This window comes from Trachemys scripta, chromosome 1 (genome assembly GCF_013100865.1).
Source record: "Trachemys scripta elegans isolate TJP31775 chromosome 1, CAS_Tse_1.0, whole genome shotgun sequence".
NCBI lineage: Eukaryota > Metazoa > Chordata > Testudines > Emydidae > Trachemys > Trachemys scripta.
In genome coordinates, this window is record NC_048298.1 from 299,505,342 (window position 1) to 299,525,532 (window position 20,191).

General features: G+C 40.4%; 1 protein-coding gene across 1 annotated transcript in view; it reads right to left on the reverse strand.

The window, feature by feature from the left end:
• Window positions 1–17,875: 17,875 nt before the first annotated feature.
• RXFP2 (relaxin family peptide receptor 2) overlaps window positions 17,876–20,191 on the reverse strand; it is a 37,458-nt gene continuing 35,142 nt past the window's right edge. Inside the window, 1 exon segment of the mRNA XM_034778580.1 lies at window positions 17,876–18,300. Coding sequence (XP_034634471.1) covers window positions 17,876–18,300 — 425 coding nt within the window.

Here is a 20,191-nt window from a genome sequence, read left to right on the forward strand (position 1 = left end):
TGCATATGCCATTTTTAAAATCAGTATCAACATAATTTAACATGCTCCTAAAGTCTATAGTGTTCATTATGTAAAAGCCTTTAACTCTCTTAAATTGTAGCTTCACTCATGCTCAGAAAGCAAGATGGCAAGTAATCCATTTCAGGACTAGATTGTGCCTTAAAGGCACAGCCCTGTGTTGTGGGAGTGTATTGGAGAAGGGTCATGTTGCAGCAGGAGCCCCATCTGGAATTCCTATTGAGGGTCCCAGTGACTGCATGCTGCAGTAGTAAGTCCACTGCTCTTCAAATCGGTGCAGCATGTACTTCCCTCCACCCATTACCAACAGTGCTGGCTGGTGTAGAGACCATGGTCTTACCCTAAGCCAGCACTTTGGAAAGTCTAGCACCACCAGCAGTGCTGACATGACTCAGTCACTTCATGGATACTCCTGTGGGTGCCACTTGGAACTGGGGTATCACTGAGCCCCCCTGACCCACCAGCCTGGGCTCCCTTTACACTGTACTGCTGTGACAAGCCCTCTCCCAGGCTCCAGCCTAAACTTTTACCAGCACACATACAGATAGGGATACACCCAGCTGCAGTTACATTCAGACAGGTTCTTTTACCAACCCCTGCATGAGAAGGCACAGCTAGTGCACCTTCCAGTTCCTAAGGCATGAACCTCCTCTCTGAAGTGTAAACACCAAATTATACTGTCTTGAGCTACACAGAGAACTGGACAGAGTAAGCTCATGAAATTCACCCTCTCCCTCTATGTGGAGAGGAAATATACAACAGCTTTCTGCCCCAAGTTATAACTTCCAAACACACTGGTTTTAGATAAAGCAAAAACAAGTTTATTAAGATAGATAGATTTTAAGTGATAGCAAACAGATCAAAGCAGATTACATAGCCAATAAACAAAAATGCAATCTAAGCTTAATATACTAAATAGGTAGGATATGAATTAGCAAATTCTCACCCTGAGTGATAAACAGGCTGGTAGATCCTTAAGGCACAAGCTTCCCTGGCTTTGCAGCTTTGGTTTCCCAGGTGGTCCAGTCACAGGCTAAAAATCCCTTTAGCCTGGGTCCATTACTTCCCCCAGTTCAGTCTTTGCTCCTTAGGTGTTTCCAAGAGTCTCTTTGGGTGGGGAATTAGTGAAGAACCTCCATGATGTCACTCCCCTGCCTTAAATAGCTTTTGCATATGGCGGGAACCCTTTGTTTCAAAGCTTGGGTCCCACACTACTCAGTGGAAAAACACTGGCATCTCAAGATGTAGTCCAGCACCAGGTGACCTTGTCATATGTCCCTTAATGTCATAGCAGCCATGAGTCAGAGGCTGTTTGTAGCGACTTCAGGAAGGCTCCGCAGGTCCAGGAAAATAAGCTTCTTCTAAGGCCTATTGTTTTCCTAACAGCTCATTAACCTGAATGGGCCCTTCCCAGCCAGCCATCTAGACTAAGTGCATTCTGCCTACTGGGCAGTGCCCATGTGTAAACACAGATACATAGTCAATATTCCTAACTTCAGATACAAAAATGATACATGCATACCAAAAGAATAATTCATATTCAGTAAATCATAACCTTTTCAATTATATCTCACATGACCTCTCTTACATAAAATACATCATTATGCCATAATCATATCATAATATCTCTATGAAGAATATGGGGTGCAGTGTCACAACTCCCTCTTCAGTGGGACAAGGATGAAAGGCAAATGATTCTTGTGTTCTTTCCGTGCCTAGGGCACCACCCCAGGGACAGCCACAATCTGGCCATGACACTGAATTCTTATTAAGCACCATATGGAAATGGGATGAAGGGCATGCTGCTGTTTTAGCACTAGTAGGAATAGCAACATCATCACTACTAAGAGTAAATCCCCTTCTTAGGATACATACTCCTGCAGTGAATGTCTGGCATATCATTACAGAAAAGGCTAAAGAACTACTGTAGTAGAGCCAGGTGCTCTAATAGAAACACCTTGTTAATTTCTTTGTAATGTATTGCTTGGTGAACCCTTACAAATAACATTATTTACCCTCTGATTCCTCCATTGTTGTCCTACTGCTCCCTTCTGTGTGTGGTAGCAATAGCAAAGTGAAAGTAACAATAATACCAGCTTCAGAAATCAGCATTTGCTTGAGCTCCACTGTGTTACTGTTACACACAAAGCAATGGTGGAAAACAACATAGGAATTAGAGGCAGATGGGGGAACGACAACAATCAGTGGGAAGAAAATAGGAAGATTTCAAGGCTAGAAAAAGGAGAGTTTCTTACTTCTTTACATGTAACTTTTTGAGCTTCAGCTTTCTGTCTTCTCATACAACAAAGTGATAAATTAATAGTGCCACCCTCTGCTCCAGTTGCCTGGTGCCTCTGGATGTGCAGAGATGTTTTCAAAGCCCCAAATGTCTGGCCTACATGTACCCAAAATCCACACAAAAAAACCCAAAACAATTTTTGCCATTCATTTCTAGGTACAAGAGTTGCGTATAAGATTATTTTTGGTTACAATCCCTGCTTTCATTAGTAAATGTGAATGAAACCATTATATAACAAATCAGTAGTCAACTGATGTGTATATCTAGACCTACAAGATTTTATCTGACATGATTTGTATTTCAGTGTTTTGCTTTTCTTATATTTTCAAGCAGCAAAAAGATCATATTTAAATGCTACTCATTCTAATGAAAAAAATCAATATGTTTGTGCTTTCAGTAAGTGTTGATCTCTAAATGTCAGACGGTGGAATAATAGGCAAAGGCAACTGAAGCCACTAATGTATTTTTGTTGTTTACAGCACTCTTCTGGAAGAGGCAAAGAGATGACCCCATCTAGGCCTAGTCACACTTTTGATGCATAATTTATTTAGATACTGAGACATCATTGAACATGCAATACACAGCCATCATCATCCATCATACTGGCATACATTCTATGGATTTATACTAAAAGGAAGGTGACTAGCTTTACTCTTGGTTCCATTATTCATATGTTGTCCTGAGGGGACCTGTATTTGTATTAAAATATGTCTCATGAGCAATCTTAGTTCTGGGCTACAGAGCAGGGAAGCTAAGTAGTTCTACCTTGGACAAATAGTGAGGTACACAGTGTATTAGAAATATCCTAAGGGCACCATACATACTTACTTCTAAAGCACTGAAATGTACAAAAGCTAAATAAAATAGATTAATCTAAAAGCCTCTCAGTATTATAACATGAGAGGACATCTTCCAGTCAAAAGAAGAGGAAAGTTCAGACAATGTATTCATCTGTCCAAGAGAGAGCATAAGTGCTTTATATTTCAAGTAAAATTATGGAGACATAGGGAAAAACTCCATAAAGAAGGTTGTGTTTAGCTTTTTACATAAAGCAGAATTAAAATCTTCCTATTCCACAGTTCAGTGATTGAATTTAGTCTGCAAATTGACTAAGATTACTGTTACAGAGTGCAACTGAATTTTTGCTGTCAGTTTTTGGATAAAATAGTTCAATTATTCAGGAGAAAGCTATTTAAAAAAAAAGCACTTATTTTTGATACTTGGCCCCCAGTCAGTCTAATTTTTGTGGCCTCGTAGTTAAAAAACATAGTAAGCACAAACTTCAAATTTCATTCATTCATTCTCTCTCTCACCTCATTCCCTTGCCTCACTCAACATAGACAGGTTTTGCCATTTTAAAAATTAAACAGGAAGTTATTTCTCTTGTTTGTCATAGCCATAAAGGGCATAAGTGGCTGAATTTTAACCAGAGAAGACATCAGTTTTCCTATCCAGACACAGATCTGCACTCACAGAATCAGCCAACATGGTCAGAATCCAATCTACCTTATCCATGAAGTAGATAGATATTCCTCACAATATGAAAAATCTGACTGTTTGAGAGTGGAGGGAACACGGATTCACCAGGCTGCCTACCACCTGGAGCAGTTATGTTAACAACAACATTTCACAGATAAAACTGTGAAGAGAAGAACTTTTTTGTTGCCTGCATCACAGTCACACTGCAGGACCTTAAAAATTCTCCTATATTGCAATCAATAGGACTACAATTGTGATTTCCACCATTAGCGCTCTAACTTCTGACCCATATGTTTAATCAGTCATAGGTAATTTTTATATCAAAGTGACCCGTGAGGGCAATGTATAAGAAAAGAACACTTAGAAACCACCAAATTGATGGTTAAGGACAAGAGATAATATTATTCGCCACAGTATTTTGTAGGTAAAATTTTGCTCTGAAGTTAGCCATTAGGTTTTTTTCTAGTTAAATAGATTTTCATGACTGCATGGCCAAAAGTTTTTTTTAAAAATTGACAGTACAAAGGCAGTCACCCTCTCAAATCTCCACAGCATTTTCTTTTTAAAAATAAGCACAATAGAAAATTCTAAGGAGCATTTTATTAGGAGACCAGACGTTAGATCTTATTTCTCTTTACAGTTAAAAACTAGGAGATTGTTTATATATTTTACTGAGACTAACAGTGAAAAAGAAAAAGCCAAACCATTTTAATCACACTCAGTATCCATACATTAAAAACAAACATAAGACCAGAATGAATAAGCTCTTTTTTCCAGAATTCCATTTCTTTGTCACATCTCAGCAATACAGTGGCATGGTCACAAAGCCGTACAACCAATTAAAAAAAAAAAAAGTGTGGCTGTGATGCTTCCCAGGAGTGCCACTACCACCTGCCCTTCGCGTGAGGGAGCCTGGTCTGTGAATCAGCTCCCTGAAACACCCAGCTGCTGGCAATACAAGCACTGCCTTCCAGGCTTGGACAGGTCTTGTTCTCTGTACAGGTTAGGGACGCATCAATCACTGAGTCCTCCAAGTGTCCATCTGAAGTGGCTCAGCCCCTGTTCCCCTGAAAGCTCACAGATCTCTCAGATCCCTATTCCCAAAGGAATAGCACATAGCAGCTTGTAAGATTCAGCACAAGATCACCACTTTGCTTAACACGTAACTCTTATTTATATAAAAACAAGAATACGTTTATTATCAAAGAACAGAGATTCAAGAGATTCAGTGACAATGGGTAAGATTAATGGGAAAAAATGGTTACATATAAAACAAAAATCATAACATGCTTTCTAGAGATTAAGCTTAACTAACAAGGCATTCCCCTATCTCTTACCAGACAGCTTACCCCAAGTTACTTCCCCAGTGTTTTCAGCCAGTTTGGTTGAGACTCCTTCTCATATGATCAAGCCTGCTGGCAGCTTTTCTTCACAGATTCAAGGAATGCCCCAGGGTCCATCTGTACTCCAGATATAGTTTCAAAAGTTCGATGTTTTACCCCAAAGCAGGATAACTCCCACTGTTTTTATTTTTTCCTCCAATCCCCATAATCTATTGATTAGGATTTTGCTCAGTCAGTAAATGGGCATTCATTGTGAATGATACAATACTCAATTTGCATATAACCTGCCAGAGTGATATAAGCATCTCTTCCTCCCTGCCTGCCAGGAATATGTGGATTACCTTTTGGTGACATGATCCAGATCTCACAGATCCAGAGAACATCATTTTTAGTATCTATACATAACACTTATATTTTTCCATACCTATATCTCACAATGATTATGATAACCAGTGTGACAAGCTTTCATTAGAGACCTTACATGACATTCTTTTGTTCCTCTGTGTCCTCTATCAGTTGGAATCAAGAGGTCCTTGAGTCACAGCTGCAAAGGACAAATAGCCTTTAAAATCCTTCAGCATTTTATGTGCTAAATGAAATAAACTATGAGCAAAGAACAAGACATCTGAAACATTTTATTCAGAGAGTCTTTTTCTTCATTCACATTCATAACAAAGTCCAATAACTGGAAGCTGAGTGAGCAAAGTTCAAACTAGAAGTGAAATGCACAATTTTAACAATGAGAGCAAATTAACCATTAAAACAGATTACCCAGGGATGTCAAACTCTCCATCACTTGGCAGTCTTTAAAGCAAGATTGGATGTATATCTAAAAGGTAAGTTCTAGCTCAACCACAAGTTGTTGGGCAGGCTACCTGCAGTATTGATGGAGTGATTCTGGGCCTCTGTTATGTAGCAGGTCGGACTAAATTACGATAATGGTCCCTGTGCCTAAGATCTATGAGAATCTGTGGGAAATGCACATTGACCTCCATACACAGTAATATGCAAAAGCCCCACAGTACAGCATTCATTAAAAATGTGATGTGCCCTATCGTGGTCCTTTCTCAGGCAAAATTCTCTTTGATGTTAATAGGAGGTTGAAGGACTGAGTAAGGGCTGCAGGACTGAATCCAATTAACATCTGGATAAAATTTAAAATGAGACATTTGAGAGAATTTTTTTACTACTAGAAAAAAAATAGAGCCTTTGACACAATCTTACTAATGAAACTTTTATTTTTCAAATGTATTCGCAAATCATTGTGCAGGGCTGATTTTAAACAGGACAGGAGAACATCAGTTTGGTCACGAATCTTCCCTTCTTTTAGCTGCCACAAATGTAACCTCCTCTTTTCTTTGTGGTGTAGGAGAAGGGACCTGGCATGTGAGCTGGCCAGCTCACATTAGAGTAAACATGCTCTGCCAAGATAGGGTCATTCTTCCAGGGCAGTTGGAGACAGGAAGAAAAAGTGAGTCAATTGTCCAAGATCTCTCAGATCAGATTTCAAGGTGAAGGTCTCTTTTCCATTACCTACTAGAGTCACTCTATGAGACCTTGAACTGTTGCTGTTGGTAATCTGGGAGGCTTGGAAGCTGCCTGTTGAACTCAGTGAGTTTGCGTGCAACCTCTGGCACCTCCACTATCTAAAGAGAGGGCAAATAACGGCTGTCCCTGCATAAATCTTGAGATCTAAATCCAGCACTTCCACAAACACTAAATTCACTAAAGCAAAGCATGAGAATTGAGCAATGATTTTCTTGGATGGTATAGTATTTGTAGGGGTGGGAGTGAATGGATCTGTTTCCTAGGAGCCCTGCATGAGAGCCAGAATAACCTTGTGTTTCTCTTTCCAGGGATTTGCAGTAGGTTACAGAAGGTTCAGTTGAGCACCTGGAAGATGATTAAACAAACTTTCCAAATCTCTCAGCAAATTTGACTGGAAACCTCATGAGAAAGGTTACCTAGAGAAATACTTCATGTACTACTTGGGCAAAAAACACTAAAACAGCAGCTTTTCTTCTGATATTCGAGGATTTTGTGGTTGGTCAAATGTCTAGTGGCCCATAAAATGTAAAAACAGAGGGAAAGACAACCAAGCTTTTGAACCTCAAGAAAGGTTTATTGAAGTCTGGGGTAAAAGTTTGAGTTCACTCTTATGTTTTTCACCTAAACAGTATATATATGGGCACCTTCATGGAGGTTTTGTTTAACACAGGTTAGTGCTGCCTGTTGAGCAACTCAGACTGCTTATGTTTCTCATTCATTTCATTGCAGAGAAAGCAGTGTTTGCACTTCAAAACAACGGGGTGTTGATATATAAGTGCTACGACTACCCAAGCACTAAATGTCAAAATATTGTATTAAAATTTCATGATATTCCTGTCAGACTTCTTGCTACATGTGTACAAAGGGATTCATTCCCATCACGCACAAAGAGCATAGATAGTATGAAAAAAGGTTCACAGTCTGAATGGGCTAAATTATATAGTCATTCAGAAAAAGTCTAAGCATAGTTATTTAATATTTATATTACTGTAACACCGAGAGGTTCCAATGAAGATCAGGGACCCAGTCTACTTGGCATTGTACAGAAACATATGAAGACACAGTCCCTGCCTCAAAAACTTTCCTGAGAAGGAAGGCACATACAATGTTACTTCCATTCTTGCCGAATTTATATACTGTCAAATTATGCAAGTTTCTGTAGAATTAATTTCGCTGTATTTAAACACAAATGAACAAACAACCCCCCAAAACCCTCCAGACTGTTAGGAAATGGAAAGATTGGCAAAAATGTCATGGATCACCCTCTTTCATCAATCTGTCTAAATGAGATTAGAGATCTTATTTAGATAGCTTGACTATAGATATTCTTGCAGTATCACATGAAACACTGGCAAAAGCACGTTATTAATCTACCATTATAGTTAATGAAAGATAATGTTACATTACATAAGCCTGTGTAATAACTTAGATTCAAACTATGCCTTCACACAAGCAGGAGTCAATGGGAGTTTTGTGTGCAAATGAGGACAGCATTTAATTCTTCAGTTATATTTCATTATGCTATGAGGGCAGCATTCAATATAAACATCCCTGTAATGTAAACTCTCTAGGGTGGGATTAAGGGTATGTCTACATTTGAGCTAGGAGTTGCGATTCCCAGTTTTTAGCATCTAAAAATAGCATTGTATCGGCAGCAACTTAGGCAAGCCACCCGAGTACATATCCAGGGGTCAGGCAGCACTGTACTCGGGACTGCTAGCCTGAGCAGAGTGCAACATACCCAGGGTACAACTCAGATGAGTGGGGGGCTGTGTCACCCATGCCCTGCAACCTTGGGTTCCTTACAATGCCTTGCCAAAGTAGCTCCCACCTGGGCTGCTCACAGACAGCCTTCCAGCGGGCAAGCCACACCCTGAGTGTCTGTGGGTAATTGCAACCTACCAAGCTATACCCTGGCTATAACCCAGCCTTGGTTATACTGCCGGGTGATCCCAAACACATCCTGAATTTTCCTCCAGAAATGTACGTCTTGTACTTTTCCAGCCCTCTCCTGGAAAGTACAAATATATTAAGTCCATTATTCCTTTAAGGGAATAATATGCCAGTTTGTTACCTTAAACAGTTGTCCAAACTCTTCAACTTAAACGCACTGGATTAGAGAAAACAGTAAAACAAATGTATTAACTACAAAGACATAGATTTCAAGTGAGTACAAATAATGAGTCATAAAAATCAGAAATGGTTACAAGAGAAATAAAGATAAAACACTTATTGGTATCTACTTAAGAAACTTTCTTACCACATGCTTCATCAGATTACTGACCAAACTCTCAGGTCAGGATCTCTCCCTCGGAGTCCAACGGCTGTTCCCTTTTGTCTTCTCAAGTGCAGAGAATGAGGTGGGCAAGGAGGGGGTGGTGGTGGCTTGGGGTGCTTGTCCCTCCTTTTTATAGTTTCAGTCCCCCTCTTGACAAACATTTCCAGCTGAGACCCAGGAGACAAAGAGTCTACGTGGAAGGATGTTCCCTGGTGGGGTTTTTTCCATGTGTTTGAATTACCTTTATTTTTCCTTTTTGCTTGATGACTCTGTTTACTGCATAAATGGAAATTAAGGCAAGCACACATTCCTTTACTTAGGATAGACCTGTTTGCAGACTTCTGCTTGGGCAGGGCTGTGGGATTTGGAACATGCGTTAATACTACCATACAGGGGAATCTTATAACTTCACATACAATGTTGCCAAAAACATTTTCCCAGGACAATACTGACCAGCAAGTTATGAGTTTTCAAATGATATCTTACAAGGCATATCTTGTACAAAGATTATTACAACACTGTTTAGGGTGTGAATACAGGATTGTAATCCATCACACAGACACACTGCTCTTTTTTTTTTAGGGGCAGAGCTAGTGTAGATATGTCTGCTCAATCTAGTATCGGGGGTAGCCGTGTTAGTCTGCATTCACAAAAACAAGAAGGAGTCCAGTGGCACCTTAAAGACTAACAGATTTACCACCAATAGGTTTTTTACCCGCAAAAACTTATGCCCAAATAAATCTGTTAGTCTTTAAGGTGCCACCGGACTCCTTGTTTTTGCTCAATCTAGGAGTCACATCACCCAGCTCAAAGCTAGAATTATTATTATTACCCTATGTTCATATATGAATACCAATCACAAAGAAGGAACTCACTTTCTCTGGAACCTCTAGCCGGTATTGTACCACAAATATGAAATAATACTAGTTTTTGTGAGCATGTGTGGAGTATTCAGATCTGTAGCAGAAAGCCAGGCAGGAGATGGCTGTAGAAAGAAACTCTACAGTGAAGCAGAGAGAGACTAGCTTTAGAGATAATACTGTTTTCTTAATTTTAATAAAGATTCTTGTTAGAAGAAAGTCATAATTCATTATCTTTGTCACATGACACTTTTCAAAAAGTTGTTGAGGATTTTAAAACTTGTAATGACTTAAGCTTCTTTGCTTCTTCCATCCCTAATAATCATTTGTCGCTGATTTGATGACAAAAACCTAGTTTCACATTGTCATTGGTGCTGGTCTTTTTCCAGGGCTGGGGGAGAGGCATTTCTCTCCGCTGCAGCCCTGAGCGCCTGCATGGCGCTTAATAGGCTGCTGTGCGGCCATGCAGCTTAGAAGGAACTTAGGTGAAAGGTAGTGCAGGCATCAGGGCCTAACAGATGGCATGTTTAAGTTAGATATGATACCATTCCTCCTAAGTCTCTAGATTGAACTTTTCTTGTAACGTTGCAAGAGGGAGGAAGGTAGCATTTTCACTAAATTGACTGATGGTCAAAATCTCTTTTCTAATGCAAGCTGGTCAAATGATGGAGTTGTCTGCTATGCAGAGTTTGAAGTTACCCCAGATAGAGGCCTTGGTATGAAAAAGGGGGTGACTTATATTTAGTAGACATAATATGCCAAATAATTATGGTTGCTAATTATTCTTTAGGGAATCAGTAGTAATCCGAGTGCAGCACATTGGAGAGAGGAAAATCTGGGGCTCTACAGCATGAGGGAATGCCTCATTGAGCTGCTTGGCTAAGAATTATTGCCTGATGGTAAAGTTTAAAGCTGGGAAATCTAAAACCACCTGTTTTGATAGGGAATTGTAATCTTTGTAGAGAGATTCTGGATTTGATACCAGCATCCACAGGAAGGATCTGAACATGTTGTTAATTTTTGGTAAAATAAAAGGGCGGACTATGGATAGGGAGGGAATTCAGAATAAAAAGGATCCTGGGAAGAACATTCTTTATTTTTTCCCCAAAGGGAGAGAGCTAGTGCCTGCCATATATTTAAATTGTTTGCTAACTGCATGATTAATGGGGCTAGGTTAAACTTATCCTGGCATCTTGGCAAAAAACAAAACAAAACCGACAACACCATCTGCCATTTGTCTGCTGCCAACTAAATGTCCTGTTAGTGTAACCACTTCTAACCAAATCCGGTGAGATCTATCATTGTTTCCAACTTATCCCAATTTATGTTGTAGCCAGAGAATTTACCAATGTTATTTATTGTTTGTAGGATATTTGGAACAGACTGATCTGGATCTTTAATAAATAGGAAGATGTCATCTGCATATACTTTAGAAGGATTTTTGTCTGAGTCCCTGATTTGATCCCTGGAATACCTTGGTGTTCCTTAAATAGTATTGCAAGTGGCTATGCTAGATTCAATAGGAGGGAGAGAGGGGACATCCCTATCTGATTCCCTAGTTCAGATGGGGTGAGAGGATGTTGTGCTATTAGAGAGAGTTGGGATTGGAATACAACAGGTTATCCATGAAATAAAGGATTTTCCCCAACCCAAATTTATACAGGGTAAGAAACAGATATTCCCAGTACATTCTGTCAAAGGCTGTCTCTGCATTGAAGGAAATGAGGAATTTCTAGAGAGTTGACAGAATACCATAACAAGGCTATGTCTACACATAGAGTGCTGCAGCAGCACAGCTGTACTGATGCAGCTGAGCCGCTGCAATGCATGTGGTGAAGACGCACTATGCTGACGGGAGAGAGCTCTCCTGTTGGCATAATAAAACCATCTCTGCAAGCAGAAGTTACATCAGCGGGAGAAGCTCTCCCGCCAACATAGCGGTGTGCACATGAGCATTTATGCCAGCGTAACTTCTGTTGCTTGCGTGGTGATTTAATTCACATCCCTGAGCGGCGTAAATTATGCCAGCCTAAACAGCAGTATAGATATAGCCCAATTGATGTGTGTTATCTGAACCGGGCCTTTTAAAAATAAATCCCATCTAACTGGGCTGATTGCGTGATATGGTTACTTTTTCACACCTCTTGGCCAATATGTTTGAAAGTATTTTTTAATCAGTATTGATTAAAGAGATAGATCTATAGTGATTACACTTTTGCACATCCTTACCCAGTTTAATACAGTAATTAGGGCTTCCGTCATAGTAGGAGGTACAATACTTTTCTTTAAGGCATCTTCATCAATGTATATCAGCTTAGGAGCCAGAATTTCTTTGAAACTTTGGTAGAATTCTATCAGGGTCATGGGTCTTGCCTGGACTCATTTCCTTCATAACTGATTATTTTTTGTGATTGCAAGGAAGAGGCCAGCCTGGCATGCTGCTCTTCTGAGATTTGTGGGAGAGTAAGAGTTTTAATAAAATTATTCAGTTCTTCTGGGACAGGTGAATTATAGTGTAAAGAGCCCGGTAGAATTTAAAAAAAAAAAAAAGATCACTGATCTCTTTTTGATTAGTAATAACCTGCCTTTGTTCAGCTTGGAGTGATACTATTTGAAAACTTTGACCTCTCGCTTTTAATCAGTAGGAGAGAATTTTTCCCACTCTCTTTCCCCCTCAACTCCCAGTATGTTTGAGTCTAAAAAGAGCAAGTTCAGCTTGTACTGAAGTCACTTTGTTCACTCTATACTGATGATTAATTCATTTTTTAAAGTTTTTTTTTGGTGGGGAGGGGGGGAGAGAAGAGGGGTAGTTTTTACATTCTAAATCCTTAACTTTAAGTTGTTCAGTTAATTCCAGGAGCCAAGCATGGCTAGCCCTCTTCCTACCCACTGACATCAGAAATGATCCTACTCCTTAAAAAAAAAGGAGTTAGTATATCCTATTGGGTGATCTGGGATATTCCTGATGCATCATTTGTTTTGAAGAAAAAAAACATTTCTTCTGCAACATAGTTCTGAAAGTGTTTATCTTTCAAAAGAGGAGTTCAGTGTCCACCTTTTACAAGTCCCATTTGTCTCAGGAAGGGAAAATGTAATATCTCGGGTACATTCTCAGATATCATGATAGACCTGATTTCATTATTAAACACTGAACCCAATAGATTTCTTCCTCATTTCTACAAATCTATTTGTGAGCAAGTAGAATGTGGGGAGGGGGAAAAAAATAATCGTAGGGGTCTGCAGTCACCATACACCTTTTAACCCCAGTTCTTCCATATCATCTTTTTTCATGTTTCTAGCATGTGATTGTGTAGATTGTGGCTGGCCTGGTTTGTCTAAAAAAGGGTCCAACACCTCATTAAAGTATCCTGCTATGCTGTTATTAATCTGGGATATTAATTAATCTGGAAAAAAATATTTTAAAAAAATTGGATCATCTTTATAGGGTCCCATCATGGGGTTTACTCACCACTAGGGCACCCCCTTCTGCTGCTATGAGGATTTGCTCCTTCCAGGTCTGACTCCCCTTCTGTCACTCGTTCATGTGCCCTGTTGCCCCCCCCCCAGAACTCAGGGTGCTCTCTTTGTTGCTTGGCCCTTCAGCCAGGTCACTATAATCCTCCCCTTTCAGGATATCAAAGTCCCATTGGATGACTGTCCCAGGCAGCTTTCTGCTCCATTGCGTGGTAGGGGAGCCCAGGCCCCTTCCTCTACTCCAGATTCCAGTTCAGGGACCCTAAACCTAGCAACTGGGATCTGCTTTCTCTCAGCCCCCATTGTTCTTTCCTTGGTCTCCTGCCTATGGTTCCAGCTCCCCTTCCCTGGGTTAACTAGCTTAAACTCCCTCTTTCCAGGGAGTAACTGCAGACTACTTAAACTCTGTAGACCCCTTTCTTCCCCCCACACCGCGCCCCCCCCCTTTTTTTTTTCTTTCTCTGGCTCTCATAGAATGACTGCAGATTACTTCCCCTGAAGCCTCTTTTTGCTGCTACCTTCCTGGCTTTATACCAGCCCCATCTGTTTCTTCTCAGCTGGGCTCCATCTGCAATCAGCCTCTCAAGCGCTGGCTCTCCCCCAGGTGTATCCTTTCAGGTTAATTAAACCTACTTTAACCTGCTCTGCCTTGTGTGGGGGTGAACACCCCATCACAGGTCTATACATATTAATTAGGGTATGTATATATTGAGTCAGAGATATTAGCCTTCATCAGCAAAAAAAACCAAACCAAACTAAAAAAACAACGACAACACCCACCACCTATCTTCCGCCTCTTTCATTTACAGCTAGAATTTGAAAATTGAGTCTTTTGTTAAATAATAGCACTACTACATCTTTGGCTGCAGAGGAGAAATTGTTAAACCCCTCTACCCCATCCAGCCCCTCTTAAATTTCTCTGCCTCTGAGTCATTAAGTGGGGTTTCCTGTAGGAAGTTAATATCTGCTTTCAGTATTTTTAGATGAGTGATAATTCTTTTTCTCTTTATTGGGTGGTGGTCCAGGAAACACAATTTGTAATATTAGCCATAAAGAGTGCTTAGATCAAATATATCTTTTTGTCAGGCACTTGGACAGTGTCATTGCTTGGGCCATTATTAATTCCAGGTCTAGGAAAGGTATATCTGGGTTCCCTTCATCACCCCAGGGACATCGGGGTGGGGTGTGTGTGTGGGGGGAAAGGATACAGGATAAGGCAGACCAGGAAAAGAAAAAAATAAATATGATGTGGGAAACAGACAGAGAAAAAGGAATCAAGTGATCAAAATTGATCAAGAATCACTTAAAAATATGTAACTCTTATCTCAACTGAAATAGGACCTAAGTCCAGCAGGTTTACAAGGGGGTGGCCTCATTACTCACTCTCCCCTCTCCCCCTACACTTCGGGTATAACAAGATTTCCTTTAACTTTATGAAGAAAAAATAGTCTCACATCAAGGGAAGAGCATGATTTCTGCACTACTCACAACAAGAGCAAAAGACCAAAGAGGGAAGAAGGCTACCGTCTAAACTTAAGAACAAGCCTATAGTGGATTGTGATGTTATCTGATTAAAATATGACTATAGAGATCATTGTTGCAACCACTATTATATATTTGCAATATATCTTGTACAAAATGTGGCATGTAAGATGTCTATGAAAAGGTTATGATTTGCTTGATACGATTATGCTATCTGTATACATGTATCATTTTTGTATTTGAATTGGGCACTATACCTGTATTTCAAATGTTTGCTCCTGGGGTAACTAACAAAGTAGTTATCCAGCACATCTTGGAGGAACTATTCAAATTGACTGGCCCATCAAAAGGACACTTAACTCACAATGGACCATGGGAGACACTCATTTACCCTGAGTGGACTGTCCTGTAAACGTGCTGTCTGGAGTATAGGTAATGGCTTCCTGCAATGACTGAGAGAAATTGGGCACGAACATGTGACTTGCCCATGTGACTCCAAATTCCCATCTTTTACCTGTAATTTTCCACTAGCTGTGCTGAGGTTTTTGTTTAAAACAATGGGTTTCCCTCCACAGGGCAGAAGATATAAAAGGCCCTGGAATCCCCTTCATTTTGCCTCTATCCTGCTCCAGCCTCTGGACTATGGACTTATACTAATGGGAGCATTCTAACCAATGGACTGAGGACCCTCCAATGATTTGGAAGCAGCCAGAGACTTGACTTAAGCCAGAAGTTTATTCCATCACTGCTACAAGCCTGAACCAAGAACTTTGCAATTACTGTACAGTAACTCCTCACTTAACGTTGTAGTTATGTTCCTGAAAAATGCAATTTTAAGTGTGTTCTGAAGATCAGGAAGGTGCAGAGCTACCAGTGTGATCTGGTGCAAAATGCAGCATTCCCATAGAAGTATGGCTTCCTGACAGAGTGGGGATGATCTTAGTATCCCTTGCTGGTTGATATAGCGCATTGCTGTTGTAGCCCTTCTACCTGGTGGAGCCGGCAGCAACCAGGGCTGAGTTCAATATCTAGGGATTCCTTTTCAATGATACAACTCAGAACCAGCTCAAGCCCCCACCCAATAACCTGGGAAAATTACACACCACCCCTGGGCACCTCTGAGAGGCAGAACTTCCCCACTCGCAAGCAGAGTCTGAGTGTAGAAAAGAAACTTTTAATGAAAGGAGGGAAGTCACCTGACATTAATTAGGGAAAATGCCACAAGCTGGATTCATAATCATAAAACTGTGAGCAGGTCACCCAGCCCAGAGTGCATGGGGCTGTGTCTTCTGCTTCATGTTCTTGAGTTCTACAACCAAAAGTTCCTTTTCTGTGCCCCTCTCTGCTCCCTCATCACACCCCACTCATAGTGGTTGTCCTTGGTCAGTGAGGACTCAGGGTTCAGAGGTGCATCTATGTGAGTTCACCTCCCACCCAGTGAAGAAGACACTTTGCTTGCTCTGCCATCTGAGCACTTGCTCTAGCTGGCCACCCTACTAGCCACCATTCCACTGGCTGCCTTGCCAGCCACTCATTGCTCTGCTGGCCGCCCCACCAGCCACTTGCTTGCTGCTCTGCTGGTTGCCCTCGCCAGCTATTTATTGGTCACCTTCTGCTGCCACCTGCCTCTCTGCTGTGACCTCTGCATGTCAGTCTCTTGAGGTTCCACCCAGCTCTCAGTGATTGTCAGCTCTTAGTGGGGGAACTTGAAGCAGGCTGGGCAGAAACGGTGTCCCATCACAAATGATTTCAGCTCTAGGGAGCACTTAACAAAACAAAACAGCAAAAAAACAAAACAAAAAAGTATGGGGCCTACTTAGCTCTATCTTTGAACAGTGGGGAGGGGCAGGTTAACTCAGTTTTACTTTTAGTTTATTAAAAAAAATAAAAATAACACTCTGATGTCCTATGTGATTGATTGGTTACCTTATGTGCTAAAAGAAATTAATTTCTGTGCAGAGAGCAAGCACAAAGCTTATATGTTACATAAGTCCCACAGGACTTTAACTAGAACATATGTGGCACATAGGAAGTATGCTGACACCTTGCCCAGCAGTCTATCTGGCCCATGATGAGAAATATTAGCCAGACTCACACCATGCAACGTACAGTGCAATCTCACTGAGGCAAAGTACTTTTGGAGACTCCTTCATCTATATCTATTCAATGTTACAGAGACAATAATGGGGAATTACTAGTATAATTGTCAAAAATCACTTTAGAAATTCTTTAGAAATTGAAGTGAGTGAAAGTATGGACACCACTTGACAAATTAAAAAAAAAAAAGCCATGTGGCTTCTGGGTTAGTGAACATTAACTGTAACTTGAGACAAGAGGTGCCTAGCTATATGAACTGTGGCACCAGATTTTTGCCTGCTTGGCACTGCTTCACGGCAGTACTGTACTGGCATGAATCGCTTTTGCAGTATTTCTAGGGGAGTACACTGAAAGGACATATTGTCATCTGGTGATCCCTTCGGAAGTGGCCAATGGCAATCCTACCCTTAGATGGCTACTGACTAAATGCAGTGTTCCAACCTCTCATTACCCTCTGAATTGTACCTAATCTTGACCTCGAGAGTCAGTGCTGAAAAGTCACAGCTGCACTGTCATTTTAGACCAGTTCTGCTTCCAATTTTCCTGATGACAATAGGATTACTGCATGACCTCAAACCTTATAATACTGTCTAAAACATTTCAGGGTGTAAAATTGAATGCCTACTCCAATTCATCTCTTCCCTCCCCTCCCCTCCCGCACCACTTAGTGTCTGAAAGGACAAGCTAATTTAGTCTCTGCCATTCCATCAGGAATTAGGGCTTCATGGGGAGAGGGATGAATAATGAAAATGCCTCATTATTTTCAGCCCCAACACACAGTGTGATTGCACTGAAACCTTTACATGAAACTGAAATGATAAAAGCAACAGCTGTCATTTTATCTTACAGGAAGATGAATACAAAGATGGTAATGACAAAGACATTTCAAAATGAATCTCAAAAAGATTAACATAACTAATTTTGGTACTTCCAAGTCTCATGCTCTTGCTGAGAAACCATCATTCGTAAATTAACTTATTGACTCAGCCCCCAAAAGTTATTTGTTTAAAAATCCAAGTCTAAGAGAGGAGGCAGGAATTAAGGAATCATCTGTCCATACTATTGAAGTAGCCAAGCTTTTTCTGTCATTTTTGAAAACTGACCTCCTTCGATGTTTCTGCAGTAACTGCTTTAACTTCTCCTTAAAGAAAGTGGTGGTGAGAGTGTAAAGAATTGGGTTTAAGGCACTGTTTATTGGCAGAATAAATATCACTATCCAGAAAGTGACAGTGCCTAGAAAAAATCACAATGAAATACAGAACTTTAGAAGATAATCAGCATTTTCTTTTGGTATGAAGTACATAGAAGCATCCATGTGAATGTTGCTTCTTACTTCTGATGTCTGAAGGGCAGTTTTTTGAATGGAGTAAAATATACTGACATATGAAAACACTATTATGATGAATGCTAGTAGGTTCACACCTGTTGGGAAAAACAGAAGATTCAAAAATAGGAAATCCTATAAAAGGGATATCCTCGTATCTTCCTTGTCTCCCATCATTTTTATATTCTTTCTTCCTTTCTAACTTTATTATAAATATTCATCAGTGCAGATAGCTTTTTATTGTTAGAAGTATGTCCTATATATTTTCTGCTGTAACAAAGCCTTCTTATGTACATGTACTCCCCTCTGTTACATAGTGTAAAATGAAGGATTCTGTAGTAACTTACTATAGAAACAGATAGCTTCCAGAATTCCCCAGAGGTCTGAGCCCCTGACTAGATATGCTCCAATAAGGCTGGAACACAAAGTATCTGTAGGAATCCTGCATATCGATGAAATAATGGCATAGTGACTGTGGAAGGGCCAAATCCAGCTGATACGTGTACTAGCCCCAGAACAGCTACCTCAGATCTGTTCAAAAACCCATCACAAATTACTGCAAGAGGAATGTGCACAAAACAGGATTTGCAACTTGTTTCTAAAAGCCAGTCTACACTAGCTTCATATCTGTGTTTAAGAAGTGGACTTTTAGCAATGGGCCAAATTCTGTTCTCAAAAAAGGGAGCAGCTCTGGATTTACAACAATGCAACCAAAAACAGAATTCTGGTACACTTGTTGCTAATCTTCTTATAACACAGTTTTGCTGAGTAGCTGGTCTGGATGGGGCCAAAATCAGTTTAGACTATTTTTCAGAAACATGATTTCACAACCAAGCTATAGCCCAAATTTTCATTTGCCCCTGACAAACAGTGTTTTAATACAGTTTAGTCAGAACCATGTTTAAACATTGCTCTAAGGCAACTGTAAAGAGGGACTCAGCTTATCCTCATATGGTTGGCTACTGATGCAAACATGAAACATGTATTACTCTTGGGTGTGTGAATAAATTTGTGATGGTGTATAAGGAACTCAGGATACTACTCAAAATATCATTGCCTTAAGCCCCTGTGCCCATAGTGGTACAATCTGCTGGAATGCTGGCCTTCATGGCTCTTCCGGTGTAATCAATGCAGGTTTTGTTAAGAACATAAGAACATAAAAATAGCTATACTGGGTCAGACCAATCTAGCACAGTATCCTGACTTCCAACTAGTCAGTGCCAGATGTTTCAGCGGGAATGAACAGAACAGGGTAATTGATCGAGTGGTCCATCCACTTCATCCAGCTTCAGTTTCTGCCAGTCAGAGGTTTAGGGACAAGCAGAGCATGGGGTTGCATCCCTGACAATCTTGGCTAATAGCCATTGATGGACCTATCCTCCATGAACATATCTAGATGTTTTCTTAACTCAGTTATATTTTTAGCCATCACAAAGTCCCATGGCAATGAATTTCACAGATTGAGTGTGTGTTGTGTGAAGAAGTATTTGTTATGCTGTCTATTAATTCCATTGGGTGAGCCCCTTTGTGTTATGCAAAGGAATAAATAACACTTCCCTAGTCTATTTCTCCACACCATTCATGATTTTGTAGACCTCTATCATGTCCCCTGTCAGTCATCTCTTTTCTGAGCTGAACAGTTTCAATCTTTTTAATCTCCTCATTTTGATGCCCTTCTCTGCACTCTTCCCAATTCTAATGTATTTTTTTGAGATGGGGTGACCAGAACTGCACATATTTTTCCAGATATGGGTGTACAATGTATTTATATAGTGGCATTAAGATATTTTCTGTCTTATTATCTAGCCCTTTCCTAATGCTTTCTAACATTTTGTTAGCTTTTTTGACAGCTGCTGCTGCACATTGAGTGGCTATTTTCAGAGAACTGAGGATCCTGTGGCACCTATAAGACTAACAGAAGTATTGGGAGCATAAGCTTTCGGGGGTAAGAACCTCACTTCTTCAGATGCAAGAAGTGAGGTTCTTACC